Below are 17,204 nucleotides of genomic sequence, written 5' to 3'. Positions count from 1 at the left end.
CGAGACAACCGACCGTCTCTTGCACAAAGCTTCATGACCATAAGTCAATACCCCCCAGCTCGTCTAGCAGCAGTTCTACGAAGCTTATCATGTGGTGGGCAGCCAACGCCCGCTTCAATACTCGCAATAACCACACTGTCGCCTCAATCTCGAACTCGGAATCCTCAACTTTCTCCTCCACTACCCGAACAACATTATACATCACTAGGTTTTCGGTAACCTGCATATTTGCGGCTGCCAAAGACCAAAACACTATATCCCCTAAGTGCGCTATCAAGATCGTCAACCGTGGCGGCGCACCCAGCGCACGCCTCCAACACTATAAAAGAAAGTCCCATGGAAACGCCATGGGCGTGCGCGGACACACGTTTCTAGCAAAAGAAAGCCAGACTGTTCTCATTCCGTCAAAACGCTCACAGAAGCAGTAAAGTGCATGCGGCCGCCAGGCGCCGTCCGGCTGGGTAGCACGAAACCATTACGCCGCTCGGGAATCTTGCAGTGACACCAATCTTTGGGGCCTTTAGTCCTGCACGTAACAAGGCGCCGGCGCCAGTGGTCGGGACCGGCCACGGGTGAGCCGTGAAGGGGGAGGGGGGAGCTGGACCTCGCGCTGTCTTGGCAAGAATGCTGCCAAGTCGCAAAGTTCTGGAGCGGTAGAGATCGCCCAAAGCTTGGCTCTTCGAGGCGCGGTGATCGCTTGGCCCCCTTCTCTTGGCTTTGAATTCGGCGTTGTGGCTTACGGGGTCCGGAACATGAAGGACCCTGGTTTTCACTGCGGCGTCTGTCAAGTGTCAAAGACTCAAGGATCTAGTAAGTCTTCATGGACATTGCGGGAGGGGGAGGGTGATGCGTGCGCGCCAGCGGCCGGGCATTCTCCTCCGGGCTTATAGCTGTCGCCCTATAGCGGCCAGCGAAGTGACTAGGGACTTGGCGGTGGCGACGGCCGGCACTGCAGGAGGATGACGAAGAAGATGAGCGGTGCAACTTGTTCACGATGCCGCCGTGGCTGGATGATGAGGCGCCCGAGACGGTGACGGGAGAAAATTATTGGCGGTGTCATGACGTGCCCTGGCGGCCGGAGCAGAGCCACAAAGGATGGCAGTCTTGGCAGCCGTGTTCAATGATTGCCCTTCTCAGCGTGATTTCAGACACAGATGATTCGGCCGCCTTCTGACACAGTCACAATATATTTGACAAGTATCAAAACCAACCAACTCCAGCTCGTGCCCGCTCGTACCATCATCAACATCATGCCACGCTCATGTCAAGCAACACAGATAGTTTCTCCAAGCGGAAGGAGCCTGCATCAGAGCTGAAAGATATGTCTATGGAGCTGAGAAATACCCCCTCATCCAACAAAGCCATCGTCTATAGCATCGAGCTTCACGGGGATAAGCTTCCGATGCTGGGGTCTAGAACTATATGTGCAATCCCGCAGATACTGCATCGGGCCATCGGATAAGGGGCGGGACACCTACTGCAAAGCAACATCGAACCCGGGACCACATGAGCCAATCGCATCCCAAATATGTGTCAATAAGCGAGTGGCAATCGGGATCGCGTGGGGAGGGAAGGAGAGGATGGCAATTCAAGGATTCTCCCGCACGACAACCTGTGACTCCAAACTCCACGCACAAGCTGTGCATCCGCGGGTATGCGTGTTTCTGTGTGTGTACGTGTGTGCTCTGCGTGTGAGAAGTGGTCTAGGCCAGGCCCCCCGCAGTGCATAGCTTTCAGCCGCATCGACTTGCTGAGCACGTCTGGCTGGCTGGCTGACTGCCTACTTGCCTGCCTGCGCATACCCCCACGGGCTGGATGCTCCGCGACTGGGCCAGGTGGCTTGGGACACATACTGCCCAGCAGGTTGGTTGCAGGTTGGAGGCCCTAGTTACAGCTTGACAAGTCTTTGCTGCTGCAGCATACACGTCGCTGCGCTCCGCCCGCGCAGGGTGTTCAGCTGTGACGCGAGTCTGATGGTAGGTAGGGCTTCACCGCATCCCGTCGCCCGACCGAGGCCGAGAACGCAAACAAGAATTTGCCCCATTTCCCCGAGGAGAAGTGTGCTCGGAGTCGGCCGGCGTCCGCATGGTTGGGCCCACGCTCCAAATCCGAGCCAGGCTTCCTGGACAACAGGTCATGCTTGTGGACAGTCAGGAGCATGAGCTCCAGTCGACTGTGCGCAAAGTGTAGGACAAGAAAAGCTTAACGGAGCTTACCGAGCACTTGGCGCACGGATGCTGTACTCGTGTATCCTTGGCAAAGAAGGCGTGCTACGAGTGGAGTCGTCTCGGCGCCTCGCTCGCTTCCACAAAATTATCGTAACACCTCCTCGGACGTCAGCTGTTAATAGATGAGTACTCCGAATTTCTCAGCACGACGGCGTAAAGAGTGGTGATAAGCGCTTGCGGTCTGTCTTGGCAGCATGTGTGTCTGCTTTTGGACTCTCTCGGGGGGCTCCAAATCTCTTGCGCCATTGTGGATAAACGAGGTAGTCATTTTTATGCTCTCCCGGGAAACAGAATCCCATGACTGCCGAAGGCCATAAGCGGTCCCGGGACCTCGGACTTTTGAGCCTGGACTGCAGATAATTTAGGTGAAAAGCTTATGTGTAAGCATATTACCAATTAGGATAATCATATACTGTGCGTCTATGGAGAAAGCGAATCTGGTGCCTGCGCGCGCCGCATGTCAGCATGTGGCGTTGACTCGTGCTGCCCTCGCACACGCACGTATGAGCAAAAATGTCTGCCTAAAGTCCGACCACGTGCAGCACAAGTAACTGTCTACCATAGTAGGCCCTCCGCCGAGTAACGTCACTGGTTTTGTCTGCGAGGGCTAGACGCCCAGGGCGGCGGTCGAGGCTAGGGGCACAACGCACGCTACTCTGTTAGAGTTTGTGCGGGACAATGCACGCTTGTTCAAGCGTGGTGTTGTGATTCGCTGCTTTGCGTGCAAAGAACCGAAAGGGAACAGACAGCTCCGGCTCAGCTAGCCTAGAATGGGACAAGACTAGCACAACCTGGGAGGGAACTTTCGATTGAGGCCACAAGTGGCGGCGGAGCTGAAGCGCGAGGCGGGACCACTACCCCAACACCCCCATGCTCGTTTTATTTTAAGGTTGGCCACCCGAGGAAGAACTGTCAAGGGTCCCGGTAAGCAAAGTTTGTGCCATGTACTCGGCAGAACAATGGCAGAGTTTTTGCAGCCGTTGTGAAATGCCGTTGAGAGCGGTTGTGGTGGCCACATCACCTGTGCAGCGTTGTGAGACGAAACTTGACTTTTGCTGCCTCCACCACTCCGCACACACGATGCGGAACTGGACGAGCTGAGGACCTGCATGACAGCAGACAACTCTGCTGCACAAGTGGTGTCACGCGAGTGGAAGCTTCCGTCCCTCCGTGATCTGGCCGGGCCAGTCACGTCACGAAGCGTCAAGGTCATGCACCTAGTGCGCCCCCTGCCGGCTGTGGAGAGAGAGCCCACATGCGGCTGTAATGGACCTTATGTACGTGCTCGCCTTGGCACAGGGCCAGGCCCTCTTGGGGAAGCCGGCCTGGACCCCCTTTCACGCTGTTTGTGCAGGGGCAGAATTCGGAGAGGGAACCCGGCCACGGCCCGCGATCATACCCAAGATTGATTGGGCTCATCCCCTGTCACTGCCAGATCTAACCTGGGGTTTTACTCCGAAACCCCAGGACAGATGCAAGGGCTCTGACCGGTTATTCGATGCGACTGCATACTGCATACGTGACAACACAGCAACAGCTCGGCCAGGGCACTGCCCCTGCTCTAGGACTAGTCATTCCCCGCGAGACCCTGGGATGGGGAACCCTGAGAACAGGGGCTAGCAGAGTTCTTCTGACAGTGACAGTGACAGTGACAGTGACAGCGACAGTGACAGTGACAGTGATAGCGACAGTGACAGCGACAGTGACAGTGACAAGTAAAGTTCAGTAATGGCTGGAGGAGCCCACATGGCAAACAAAGGTAGTGGCCCCCGAGCCCAGGCCACTGACAAGCCTCCTCGCGTTTCTGACGGGATCCATTCATCACTCGCATTGCAAATGCAGCACAGGGCGCATACACGAGCTGGGCGTTCCGCCACGTCAGATTGCCAAGACTGCCGGGCTATGGTCGGACATGGGCCACGGCGAGCCTTACCCTTTTGTGGTGATTGTGACGGGCTAGCGTGCGTCGGTGAATGAATGCATGCCGAAAACGAAAACCTCGGCCCCCTCGCGAGTCAGTTGCATGGCTGGCTGAAAATAAACACATCAACCTTTGAAAGTGTTTTTTTGACCGGGGCGCGTTAAGCATACAATCAACCTTTTGCCACATCTGGTCCCAATCGCACAGACGGGGGAACCGTGATTGAGGAATTCTAGATCGAGATTTGTGGATGTTGAGGCTAAGCCGCCCTCGGGATAGGCTGGGGATCTTGCTTTTTCTAGCCTTTTGGGGGAAGTTCTGCAGCGTGGTTGAGTTTACCGGTCACAAGCGCGCTTGGGACACAACGGAAGACGGTCTAAGCCCGTGCGGGGATCAAGCGTGAAATGTCTTTCCCTACACGTCCGAGACATTTCGGGACAGCTGGTGGCGAATGACTCGCTTGTGACAATTGCCATCTAGCGTGGCCGAGGGCACCTTTCCAGAACAGACACCAGACCACCGGGCCAGCTACAAAGGGTAAAGCAGGAGGAGCCGGCGTGGCGCTGGGCGTTGGGTCTTTGACAGCCCACGTCAAGGGCTGAAATCACTCGTGTGTGTTACCGTGTGCGGCGTCGGCGAATCGTCCACATTCAGTAAAACAGCAAGGGCAGGTCTTGTAGAGCGGCAGTCGAGTTGCGGCCGCACCCGGCCCGTGCCCTCGGCCTCGACCGCTGAGAAGGCCTTTGTCGGGGCGAGTCTATGCATCCGATACTGAAATTATGTGCACCAGATAGGCAGCCTGGGCAGTTTGTGCCGGCAGTTCCGTGAAAGTCGACAACCTTGTCCCGGCCGAAATTGCTGCAAAGCGCGTGTTCTGATATTGTGGCGGACGGCTGCTCTACAACATAGCAAATTTAGCTGTGGATGTTGGCCGGTTTGGATCGAGATGGTGGGTTACACCAGGGGACATTGTAGCTGCAGCGTTACATTTGAGACTGCCAACTACGAGGGCTCACGTCAATAAGTGCATTGGCCAACGACACGATGGTTCAAATACATATGTTGACGTGGTATGCATGGCAGCAAAGATTATTATCTGATTAAGGATCGTGTGTGTAATATCTTTCTTTGGGTGCACCAAGCACCACCAAAAAACAATCATGATGACAAAGACCGCTATGTCGGAACTGCAACGAGTAGAATGCAGGCAAATTCGTTCCCTGCCCCTCCAAACTCCTGCATTGCTTAGGATTTGTATGCACTTTCCTGTCTGGGCATAGACCACCGAGTCGTTCCAGACCATTCATTTCTTGGCCCCCCCATCGGGGCACTCAGTAAAGCTTGGCGCTCCGCCGCTTCCCCTTGGTGACTGGTGCCGTGGCATTGCCGCCGGCCAGGGTCTTGCATACGACGGAGGAGGGCTGCTTTATCCTGGGGACCGTGATAGTCCACTGGCCTGGGATTGTGGGGGAGGGTGTCATTTTCTGGTTGACGGCGGACTGGCCGCCACCGGGCGGGAACGTGTAGTCGAGCAACATGAACCCAAGAGTGGTGGTGGTGTTGGAAGAGGTGCAGGCGACCTGGAGACTGCCGCTGCCCGAGCTGGTCCAGCTTGCGGCAAGCACCTTGACCGTGTCCTTTGTGGGCGTGGCCGCGGCACCGGCAGCGGTGGTGGCCGTGTCGGCCGGGGCCGTAGATGAAGGTGAGGGCACAATCTTGGGACAGGTCGAGATGTCAAAGGTTGTGACGCCCGACTGGGGGAACGGGCTCAGGGGCCCCCAGATGTTGCCGGCCTCGTCCGGGCCCAGGCCCTGCGTGAGGTGCTTCATCTTGGCAAACTCAAAGGCAACAGGGGCCGCTCCGGGCACGGCAAGCTCGGGCTGGATCCACTCGGTCACGGGCTGGATGTAGTAGCCGGCCTTGATGTTGTTGGTCGTCAGCTTGGACCCCGACGCCGTCTTGACGACGTACTCGCGCGTGTACGTGTCGGTCGCCGAGGCGGGATTGTCCAGCACAAACTTGTTGCGCACGTCGCCCTGCCTGATGAAGTCGCCGGCGACCTGCCGGAGCGTCTCGGCACCCGTGCACGGGTCTACTTCGATGGCGTGGACCGACACGGGCGAGCCCGCCGTCTCAGATGTGTAGCCGATGAACCGCGACCTGGCCGACTCGGCGTTGCCGTCGCCCGAAAAGACGCCTATGATGGCATCCTCGACCCGGATGAAGCTGAAGGCGCCGCCGGTGCTGATCTGCACGTTGAGGGCCGTGATCTCGAAGCACACAATCTCGCCCGCCCCGTTGGTGTAGCCAGAGTACTCGACAAAGTCGCCAGGGACAAAGGGCGCCATGGCCAGGGGGTCAAGCGCGGTAAAGATGCCCTGCTTGTTCCCGGGGCGGTTGCTCGCCGGGCACAGCGGGTCGGTCGGGCTGCGCGGCACACACATGGGGAAGCCGCCAAAGGAAGAGATGCTGGGGTTCTCGTCGTCGGCCGTCATGAAGGGCGACCCGGTGTAGCCAACCGAGTAGACTGCGTTGGGGTCGTTGATGCGGATGGTTGGCCCATTGGCGATCTTGATGGTGCCGTCGTTGTTGACCTGGGAAATGATGCCCTGGCTGCCCTGCAGGAAGAGCTGCGAGATGTAGATCTGGCCAGCCACCGCGCCAAGCTGAGGCACGACATTACCAGTGACCTGAGAAAATGGAGCAAACCGTCGTTAGCTACAGCCGTCGCGTGCAAGGCATAGACATGGCTTACCGAAACCTCAAAGTCGTGGAACTGGCCTGCGCTGTACGCGGCCACAAAGTCCTTCCACGAAACCCAGGCAGCGGGGAAGCCGACCTGGAGGTTCTTGGGTACGATGACCCTCCAGCCATTGGTGGTGATGAAACCTCCAGTGTTGTAGGACGAGTCTGTCGCAGTTGCGCTGGTGATGATGCCATCTAGCGAAAAGCCGACGTCTTGCGACACGGCAAATGCCACCAAGGCAGAGAGCAGCAAAAGACATCTCGTGAGAAACATTATGTAATGGCTTGGCGATGCCAACAAAAAGTCGACTAGTATGAGAATCGACGATGTGCTACAGACGGAGCCCAGTCTGCGTAGCAAGCTTACTGATGGATCCAGGAGCTAATGTGCAGTGTTGTTTTGGGGCAATGCATCGAGCAGTCTTGGTTCTCCTGGCCAAGGCGGAGAGCCACGTGCTTGATATATCCATCGTGCCTAGCTCAGGTAGAAGCGGATGCCTCTGTGTTCACAAGAGTGCCGCCCTCCACGGCGTCGGAGAACGTGGCCTGGAATCTACAGCAACGTCGCCAGTCCCGACGGCCAGGGGTGGACAAGCTTCGCCAAGCGAGCAAAGCATTGGAGATCTCCGATACCTTGCGGCCACGCGAGCAGCTTGGGGAACCGAGAGCTCGGGTCTGGCCCGACGTTGGAGAATCCGATGACGAGAAAAACAAATACGGAAAAATACAGCGAACAAAGACACAGCCCGACAGGGTCCAGAGCGATGGGGCATGTGAGGCTGAGCTGGACGGCTATAGAATGGGTGTGGGGATAAGAAGGATGGGGTGGGTTTTTGACGTCAAGGTTCTGGGCTTGGGCCAAAAGGGACCTCTGCTCGCTCCGCAAGAGTCCCGATGGGGGAAGGGGCGCCACTTTCGCTTAACGCCTGCCGACACTCCCCCAGAAGGAGGCTAGGAAGAAAGCTGATCCAGACCGTCGGCCTCCGCGCCGTTGGGCGGGCCCGAGAACTCTAAACCACGCAGGCATTGTGCGGGCCTCGTGGTAACTCAACGGGCCCAAGCTCGGGTTACCGGCCAGTCAGAGGCGTGCCATAGTCCCTCGGTAGCAGAGGGTTGGCAGCCAGACCCTTGACAACATAATCGTATCATTCCCGTCCCTCGTCCCGACACAGGACCCCCCTTCCCGGTGCACGTGCGGCTTGCAAGGGGCCCGCAGCCGACGCGGTAGCGAAGGGGACCCTGGATAGCGCCTGGAGTGCAGGCGGGCGCTATACTCGGCTCCTGCTGGCCTCGCATGCAGCTGACAACGCAAAGGGTCTTGTTGGCCTGGCCACGTCCAGAATCGCTGGCTGGCAGTGTCCCAAGACCCCTCCTCGGCCCATCAGCCCCAGCTACGACCGGGCTCGACACTACAGCTCCAATATCGGGTGCCAAATGTCCACCAAAACTGCCCATCGTCCGACCCTGCCGCCCGGCCATCTTCGTCCATGCTCCCAGGCCTGGATCTCGTGGCTTGCAGGTTCAGCTTCTTGGCATTCCTGCCAGCAGAACTCTCGTCGCCTTCATGCTGCAGTCTCTCATGAGCCTCGAGCCCTGCTCCATGATCTGGACCTCGGGCATGCCTCGGGCGTGGCGTGTGAGCACCACCTCGCCCAGTCAACATGTCCGGCCACCTCCGTCGTGTCGCTCAATCTCAGCTGCGGGCCCGGGTCCTTTCTCAACGGGTCTAGACTGAGTCGAGCTTGGGCAGTATCAACAACCATGTCTGGCGGCCGCCTCGACGAGAATCCCTACAAGTAGCAGCCGTGGTCCTCGAGACGAAAACAGGTTTTTTTTTTCCGGCCATCCTCTCAGCAAGCCCCTGCACATCTCCCGCCTCTTGGCAAGCACTACTCAAGCTTCTCTCTTGGCACTTCGAGGATCTTCAGTCATGCATCCCATTACGCTGCGGAACACCTTTCTGGCCTTGGCAGCATCCCTCGGCGGTGTTGCCGAGGCCAAGGATTGGCTCAGCCCGCCCTATACTTGGCTCTACCAGTTCCCCCTCCCCATTCCCCCCGTAAAGAATGTTACCGAGTAAGTCGATCTCTTCAGCTTGTTATATCGGCCGCCTGTCGATCCCAGGCCGTCTCATCATGACTGGGTGCTGATTGCCTCTAGGGAGACGACAAACCCGGTCACTGGTGGCAAGATTCAGTACTTTGAGGTCAACATCCAGCCCCTGACTCAGCAGGTCTATCCGGGCAAGTCCCCTGCTAAGCTCGTGGGGTACGATGGATATTCTCCCGGACCTACTTTCTACATGGAAAGGGGTGTTGAATCCGTCGTTCGCTTCATCAACAAGTCTCCCACAGCCAGCTCCATCCACTTGCACGGTTCCTACTCGGTAAGTCTACATAGCAACTAGTAACCAGTGGTGGCCCCACCAAGCATCATGACAGACACTCACAACTCTTGTTAACAGAGAGCTCCCTGGGATGGCTGGGCCGAAGACCTCATCAAGCCCAACGAGTACAAGGATTACTACTATCCCAACCACCAGGCCGCCCGGACGCTGTGGTACCACGACCACGCCATTGATCACGTGAGTCCTCCCTCTGCTTACCCTGCTCTCGACATAATATAAGCTGACGCGGAACCAGACGGCGGAAAACGCCTACTTTGGCCAGGCTGGCATGTATATCCTCCATGACGAGAAGGAGGATGTTCTTGGCCTTCCCAAGGGTCCCTATGACGTGCCCCTTGTCCTGTCTGCTAAGCAGTACAACAACGACGGCACGCTCTACAGCCCGGCCAGGGAGACAACCAGTCTCTATGGCGACATCATCCATGTCAATGGCCAGCCATGGCCCTACATGAAGGTTGAGCCTCGCCAGTACCGTTTCCGCTTTCTCAACGCTGCCATCTCCCGCTCCTTCTTTCTGTACCTTGAGCGCGACTTGAAGCCCGGTCAGAATGAGAAGCTCGAGTTCAACGTCATTGCCTCGGATGCTGGTCTCCTCAGCGGGCCTCAGAAGGTCAAGGACATGTACATCTCCATGGCCGAGCGGTACGAGGTCGTCGTCGACTTTTCCAAGTGGAAGGGCGAGAACGTTACTCTGCGTAACACGAGGAGCTTCGCTGCTGACGAGGACTTCCTGCATACCGACAAGGTCATGAAGTTCATCATCGCTGATAAGAGATCGGATGACTCTTCTGGCTCTTCTGACGACAACTCCCTCCCCGGCTCGCTCCGTACTATCCCTTACCCTCCGGACAAGGCTGGTGTAGACCATTCATTCAAGTTCGAGCGCACCAACGGCGAGTGGAAAATCAATGGAGTGTCCTTTGCCGATGTTAATAACCGCGTGCTTGCTAAGCCCAAGCGCGGCCGTGTCGAGGTCTGGGAGCTCATCAACAGCAGCGGCGGCTGGTCTCACCCCATTCACATCCACCTGGTCGACTTCAAGGTTGTCAAGCGCGTTGATGGCCGCGGTCAGGTCATGCCCTACGAGGCTGCGGGCCTCAAGGACGTCGTGTGGCTCGGACCCAACGAGAAGGTGACGGTCGAGGCCTACTATGCTCCCTGGGACGGTGTCTACATGTTCCACTGCCACAATCTGATTCACGAGGACCACGAGATGATGGCTGCCTTCAACGTCTCCATGCTGCCCAACCTCGGCTACGACGAGACGCACTATATCGACCCTACCGAGAAGCGCTGGAGCGCTAAGCCCATCGGTGGCGACATGAGCTGGACTGCGGTCGAGGACAGGATCAAGTGGATGGCCAACATGCAGCCGTACAACCACGTCGACGACGTCGAGACCTGGCTGGCCGACTACTGGAAGACTGCTGACGACTCCTCCACCAAGACCAGCACTGCTGCCGCCGCTGCCGGTGCCACGAATGCCGCCCTGGTCGCAGGCCCGGCGGGCTCTACTCTGTCCACGACCACCAAGCCTGCTGCGACCTCGACCTCCAGCAGCAAGGTCGATGACAGCCGCACGAAGTCTAGCAAGAGGAAGCGGTTCGAGGCTCGGCCGACTCAGGTTGCCTAGGCTCTGACGAGCTCAGCTCGTGGTTGGAGGCGTTTGACTGGTGGCGAGCAAAACAGATCACTAATGACTATTGAGGGAGGAGAAGAGATCTGTTGATTTTTGGTTTCAACGTTTCACGACGCATGGATGGCGCTTAGGTTGCTTTTCTTTTCGGCTATTGTCTAATCCCTCACCTCCCACTCTCTTTTAAGCTCTGCATAGGATACCAGGATACAATAGCGACCACACTCACTCTCAAATAGAAGGACAATGATATATTTCAAAACAATAATACTTGGCACTGCCTGGTCCACATATGATTCATGTGATGCTTTAGTGACCCGCACGGCATCACCTCTAGCGCTGATTCCGACGATCATGACTTTCAAGCAGTCGCGGAGTTGTCTTTGTCCAGGCGATGTCGGTGCCCGGAGGAAAGTGGGGCCGGGTGTGACTGGGGCTCCGGGCTCGCGGCTCCGGATTGCCCGATCAGGCAGCACACTCTTGCAGTAGTCACTCGCAGGGAGTATTGTTCGCGGCGGGCTCAAGACATTCTACTATGAATTCCTGGATTGCATCGCTGAGAAGGGTATTGTGTGAGAATGAGGCAGATTGGTCCCCCTGCCGGGCCGTTTGCAACTGGGCGTACCCAGCTTGGGTGCGTTTGATGCCTCACCCACACGTTGCTTAGGGCTTGACATGAACAATGACATGGCTAATCTGTCTTGAGCACAAGGCGACGATTGCCTCAAACGCCTCCAGCTTTGGGAGTGGCTGCCTTTGCAGCTGCACTCGTGATGACAGCCCACAGTTCTACGTTGGGGCAATCGCAACGCGTTGCAACAACGCTAGCTTGACTCATCACCAGCTCTACCGCGTGCCTCAGTCAACACCCGTCATCGCCAAGTCAGGAACGAATAATTGCATGTTATCTCTGGCACATTGAACCATACATAAGCCAGCGGAGCTTCCTCGTTGGTTCAGCCTCTCTTTCCTCCCAACTATACACATCGTCAAGTTAGATCGCGCCCACCATCTATCACCTTTACCAGATTCCATCACAAACCCTCAGCAGCCTTTTCTACACGTTTTCTGCACAACACCTCAAACTTTACACAAGCACGACTCCTCGGCTTTTGACACTGATTCCGTACCTCGACGTCGACACTTCCGCAACCATGACTTCTCCCCGCGACCCCCAGGCCAAGGAGTACACCCACGTCCGCGGCACCACGGAGGATCTCCTCGATCGTCTCGCCGTCTCTGAGCTGTGCAAGGGATGGCCGGTCTACCGCGATGCGTCTGAGTGGAAGAACTATCGCTCGCTGTTTGCCGAGGACGCATATGTCTGGACCAGTAAGTACCACCTGAATACCCCTTTGGCCCTCGATCTCATCCTCTCCATTTCAACCTTGGCAACCAATATTTCCATATTTTCTTTTCGGCCGAAAACTCGCCTTCCGTACTTGACAGAATCCCTTCCCAACCTCCTTATCATACAAAATCCCAAGGTATAAAGACAATGGACTGACCACTTCCCTCAACCCCCTCCTTTCTCAACCAACCAGCCTGGAGCAAGCGCCTCCACATTGACGACTTCATCGCCGCCTCCAAGAAGGGCAAGGCGGCAGGCGACTTCATCATGCACCGCGAGTGCGGCACGCTCGTCGACCTGAACCCCGCGACGGGCCGCGCGGTCGGCAAGATGAAGGCCACAATCACACAGCGCTTCGTTGAGCGCCGGTCCGCCGCCGCCTCTGCTGCTGCGAGTGGTTCCAGCCATCGAGATGACACTTCTTCTTCCTCCTCCATCATCGAGTACGACGTCGACTGCGACTGCCAATTCCACTTCTTCTGCGAGCGCAGCACCAGCAGCACCAGCAGCACCCGTGGCCGAGTTGGAGACCGATTAGACGGACGAGACGGACGCGCGGGCGAGTGGAAGGTCAAATACGTCAAGCTCATCTACTCCAAGGACAAGGTCGTCCCCGTCGACGGCGGCCGCCAGGCGCCAGTCTTCTCCCCTGAGGAGCTCGCCCCCTTCCCGGCCGGGTACAAGTACCTCGGCGCCGCGCAGGCCCGGCTCGGCCACGACATGGACCTCACGCTGCCCACGCCCGGCGACGAGCGGCGGTGGCTGGACCTGTACGCCAAGATGGGCCAGTGGCTCGATGGGGCGGAGGATGTCGATCTCGTCGGCTGCGGTGGTGGCTGCGCAGACGCTGTGGATGGCGCGGAGGCGAAGGAGGAGAACACGGGCGGCGGTAATAGCCAGTCAGGCATTGCGGTCAAGGACGCTGATGCTGTTGGCTCTGCGGGTGCTCGTGCCGGTGCGACGGATGACTATCTGGCCGCACAGTTCCATCCTACACCCATGTCGCGCGACGAGCTTGCGCGTGTCATCGCGGAGGCGAGCGCTCGCGAGCGCCAGCTCTAACGCGCCGCATCATGAGTCCCCCCTTTTCCAGCAATACTATCGGACCACACGGGAATTAGAGAGGAATATCTCCCGCCATCTTCGAGGGACCTGGCTACGAGGCGGCAACACTTCTCAGCAAGGCGTCTTTGTGCGGCTCATCACTCAAGGGCCAGAGGAACGTCTCAGCGGCGAGTGAGACCCATCGGCAGACCACCTTGCAGCACGGGAGCTGCATGATCCTCTCCTTTGGGAACATACAAGCCAAGGAGTGGCAGGCAGCAGGGCGCTTGGGCGAACCTTAGGACCTCGCGATGCTTTCACAAGCCCAACCTGTTCCGAAGAAATTCAGTGTCCAGAATGGTCGAAAGCTGACGAGCATTTCCTTTTTGAGGAAGGCACGGCACAACGTGTTGAGAATCCACCAACCGCCATCTTGGCTCCTCTGCTTTTCACAGTCTGGTCCATCTTGCCCTGCGTTTCTCAAACAAAGATAGTTGTAATACAAAAGTCTCATCGGAAAAAAGTACTCCCATTACACATAAAGTCCCATCTGCATGCCATGTTGATTGTTATTGTTGTTCCCCGCCTCAAATGACCAACAAGACTTGAGCCGAAATTCCCACCGTGACCCCCGAAAGATAAATGAAAAAAAAAAAAGCTGGCCCCCGATTCAAGCGCTCCGTGTTCTTGCAAAGCCCCCTTTCGCTCAAAGTCGACGGCAACGAAACACCCTAGGGCCCATTTCTTTTATGCATTCCCAGCTTTTGACGAAAAATTCCCACCCCCATCAAAGCGAAAGGCAAACCCAACCAGTGGAAGAAGAGGATATTCGTGATGCCGGCTCTTCACACAAGGCTGCCAGTGTAGCCCGCCCATCCTCCATCCTCACATGTGCGTTGTTGGAGCCGAGCGTCCCACTGCCTTTGCATTGCGGTCTACAACAGGAATCTTTGCAGAGGAGCGACACTGAGTCCGCTATGGAATGACCAAGACATCTCATATCATCGCTCCCCCGGGAACTTGTCCTCTAAGGTAGCCGTAGAGAAATAAAGAGAAACCCCGCGGGATTTATTGCTGTGCACAACAGTGTTGCCTACGGCTTACCCAAATACAAGGCGTAGTGCCGCGAGAGAGCATGTACTGTCCCCACAGCGATGACTTTTGTCACATAGGCTCGCCCTGATGGGCGGGCAACGATGCCTTCGCGCACGGCTGAAAGCCACTGACGGGTTGAGCCGCCCCTCTGGCGGAATTTGGCCAATTTGGTACGCGCCAAGACCGCAGACGGTGCGGTATCGACGAACGCGGGAAGCAAAAATGCGACCAACATGCGAGCACATGTGCGGGGCACTTTTTGCGCTTCACATTGATGACATGCATGGAAAATATGTCCCGAGTTCCTTGAATGGTTGATTTCATTCCTATCTATCATGCTTCAGTGCGTTGAACCTGGTACACTGAAGATCCTCGAGTGCAACGCCTGTCAAGTCTTAATGGGGCGTAGGCGGCTTCGTCACCACAGTCTGGAAAGAGTCGTTTGCACACCACTGGTTGCTTTCCATGGGCTAGAGACACAAAATTAGCAGCTGAGGCAAAGATCGTGGCGGGCAAGTCACTTACCACACAGCTCAAGTATTTGCACCACGAGCAGGAGCTGGTGTTGGCATAGAAGCTGTTGAGCAGGACAATGAAGACAGCAATGACCATCACGAGGAACGCTGCGCGTAGGATCCACCACGCCCACCAGAGACCCTTGCGGCCTTTGAAGAAGCCTATCGGGTTGCGATAGAAGGCAGGAAACGCAACGCTGCTTACACCTGGCGTTCCAAGCCCAGAGTAAGATGGACCGCCAAAGTGGTCCTCGCCAATCCTGCGGCGCAGGCTGTTTGGCGAGTGCAGGACCGAGACACCAACGCAGATGCCGACGATAAACCCGCCAATGTGCGAAAAGTTGTCGAGACCAGGCAGCAGGCCCAACGCTAGGGAGATGAGGATCTCGATAATGATGAAAATGAGTTCCCTGCCAGGGTGGCGGCGGTCGCTCCAAGAATAAAGGAGATCAAGAAGCGTAATGGCAATGATGCCAAAGAGGGAGCCGGACGCGCCCGTTGACGATGTGTTGGGGGAAGCGAAGTTGCCGCCCATGACGAAGCCGAAGATGCCAGCGCTCATGTACACGAGGAAAAATCGAATTGAGCCAATAGCCCGCTCAATATCCTTGCCAATGGTGAGTTGAAGCAGAAGGTTGAAACCAATATGCACAAATCCTGCGTGCATGAAAATCGGAATAATGAAGCGATACCATTGATTTGGTGCCGGGTCTTGCTTCAGTCCTGGCGGCGTCTGGTACAGAGGATTGGGGACGCTGTTGCCAAAGCCACACACCTGTTGGAGCGTGCACTTGTTGACCGCTGCCTCGGGGTCTTGTGTCGTCGACTGCGGGCACACCCAGTTGATGGCGATTGTCGAGTCTTGGACTCCAGGCTGATTGCGCATGCAAGGGGCGTATCGAGATCCCATGTTGATCAGGACTTGTTGTGATGGGCCGAGCATGGGACTGACCGACGGCTGCGTCTGGATCGGTGAGCCTGTCAATTGAGCTACAGGAGGAACCAACGACGTTAGCAAACCAATCATGGCACACTAGATTGCATCATCCCGAGCAGGACATACCAGACTTGACCAGCTCGCCAATGAAGACGCCGACCTGTATGATGGTGAAGAGATACACCATGAAGGGTATCCTCCGCTTGTTTGAGCCGAACATGCCTAGTTCGCCAAAATGCAGGCCTCGCTTGCCTGCCTCTTCGCCATGGCGCGTGTTCCGACGCTGCTGCGAGGCGTCGTAGACATGGTCTGAAGAATCCATCGGGCCAATGCCTGCCGTGGGACCGCCGGCCTTGTTGTGGGCTTGTAAAGGAATGTCGTCGCCGCCTACGGGGGACACGTCGCCGCCGTCGGCGCCATGGTACCGCGTGTCGTGAGCGAAGTTCTGCTGGCTGCCCATCGGAGTCGGTTGCATGGGGTGGACGTGGTCGTCAAAGTCTGTGACAAACGGCGACTTGTAGGCGGCGGACGCGCCGGGTTGGTCGTGCTGTTGCTGGGTCTGTGGCAGTTGGGAGACATAGGTCGGCGGCTTCGAGGAGACGACGGAGGGCTCGTAGGAGTTGTCGTAGCCCGAGTTGTACGAGTCGCCGTGATAGGGCGAAGGGGCGGGATTGGGCCGGTGGTGAGGGCCGGTGTTGTAGTAGTCTCTGGGAGCCATGGCGGCTAGAGGTGTTCTGCTTGCTGCGAAAAGGAGATTGCGAGGCAGCGTCGCAGCGATGCTGACCTAATGGTTGTGTGTGCTGCGTGCCTGAAGGGCTCTAGAAGGCTTCCAAAGGTTCCCCGCCCTTGCAGCTAGTCGATAGCCGCGCGAAGTGCTCCGGCCTGGCAGGAGGGCACGCTGAGAAGAATAGGCGCGGCTGTTGATAGTGCCGTGCGATGCAGTGTGACGAGAATCCAAGTCGTTGGCTGTCAGAGGCCGGCTCAGAGAAATAGGGCGAGAAGACGCCTCGAGATGCAAGTCGGCACTGGCTGGAGCAGGAAATCAAGGGATCCCAAGGACCCAGCTTTGAGGACCGAGAGTGAGGGTCGACCAGGGTTGGGGGGGCCCTGGGGGCGGGCTAGTCCGCAAAGACGAGAGCGCCGGCCAAGATGGCAATCTCGAGGAAATTGACGGTCTGGTGGGAAGCCACAAATGGGACGCTGCTGACCGGGAGGAAACGGTGGTTGTTGGAAGTCAGGTCCAGGGATCCTGAGAGAAGGCGTAGGCACAAGAATGTACGACGCAGAGACGAGCGAAGGGGTGACTGAGGCAAGAACGAAAAGGG

General features: G+C 57.1%; 5 protein-coding genes across 5 annotated transcripts; 3 read left to right on the top strand and 2 right to left on the bottom strand.

Moving 5' to 3' along the window:
- Positions 1 to 3,337: 3,337 nt before the first annotated feature.
- Positions 3,338 to 4,188, top strand: B0I36DRAFT_345154 (uncharacterized protein; the record flags this gene model as incomplete). Its single annotated transcript, XM_046156332.1, has 3 exons — positions 3,338 to 3,505; positions 3,760 to 3,943; positions 4,076 to 4,188. The coding sequence occupies 3 exons, from the start codon at positions 3,338 to 3,340 to the stop codon at positions 4,186 to 4,188; spliced, it is 465 nt and encodes a 154-aa protein (XP_046019620.1).
- Positions 4,189 to 5,256: 1,068 nt separating this feature from the next.
- On the bottom strand, positions 5,257 to 7,168 carry B0I36DRAFT_282579 (uncharacterized protein; the record flags this gene model as incomplete). Its single annotated transcript, XM_046151516.1, has 2 exons — positions 5,257 to 6,839; positions 6,905 to 7,168. 2 exons carry the CDS (start codon positions 7,166 to 7,168, stop codon positions 5,481 to 5,483), a joined length of 1,623 nt encoding a protein of 540 aa, XP_046019619.1. The 3' UTR covers positions 5,257 to 5,480.
- A 1,495-nt stretch (positions 7,169 to 8,663) lies between these two features.
- Positions 8,664 to 11,211, top strand: B0I36DRAFT_261402 (Cupredoxin). Its single transcript, XM_046151140.1, has 4 exons — positions 8,664 to 8,970; positions 9,055 to 9,280; positions 9,359 to 9,478; positions 9,537 to 11,211. Exons 1-4 carry the CDS (start codon positions 8,825 to 8,827, stop codon positions 10,932 to 10,934), a joined length of 1,890 nt encoding a protein of 629 aa, XP_046019618.1. The 5' UTR covers positions 8,664 to 8,824; the 3' UTR covers positions 10,935 to 11,211.
- Positions 11,212 to 12,091: 880 nt separating this feature from the next.
- Positions 12,092 to 13,107, top strand: B0I36DRAFT_230170 (uncharacterized protein; the record flags this gene model as incomplete). Its single annotated transcript, XM_046149126.1, has 3 exons — positions 12,092 to 12,269; positions 12,482 to 12,810; positions 12,853 to 13,107. Coding segments are annotated over 3 exons (762 nt in total), but the record flags the coding sequence as incomplete, so codon positions are not given.
- Positions 13,108 to 14,760: 1,653 nt separating this feature from the next.
- B0I36DRAFT_235755 (uncharacterized protein) lies at positions 14,761 to 16,597 on the bottom strand (the record flags this gene model as incomplete). Its single annotated transcript, XM_046149423.1, has 2 exons — positions 14,761 to 15,932; positions 16,006 to 16,597. The coding sequence occupies 2 exons, from the start codon at positions 16,595 to 16,597 to the stop codon at positions 14,761 to 14,763; spliced, it is 1,764 nt and encodes a 587-aa protein (XP_046019616.1).
- Between the last annotated feature and the right edge of the window lie 607 nt (positions 16,598 to 17,204).

The sequence above is a fragment of the Microdochium trichocladiopsis genome (genome assembly GCF_020744255.1).
Source record: "Microdochium trichocladiopsis strain MPI-CAGE-CH-0230 chromosome Unknown B0I36scaffold_1, whole genome shotgun sequence".
NCBI classification, from domain to species: domain Eukaryota; kingdom Fungi; phylum Ascomycota; class Sordariomycetes; order Xylariales; family Microdochiaceae; genus Microdochium; species Microdochium trichocladiopsis.
This window is presented reverse-complemented; position numbering and strand designations above follow the sequence as displayed.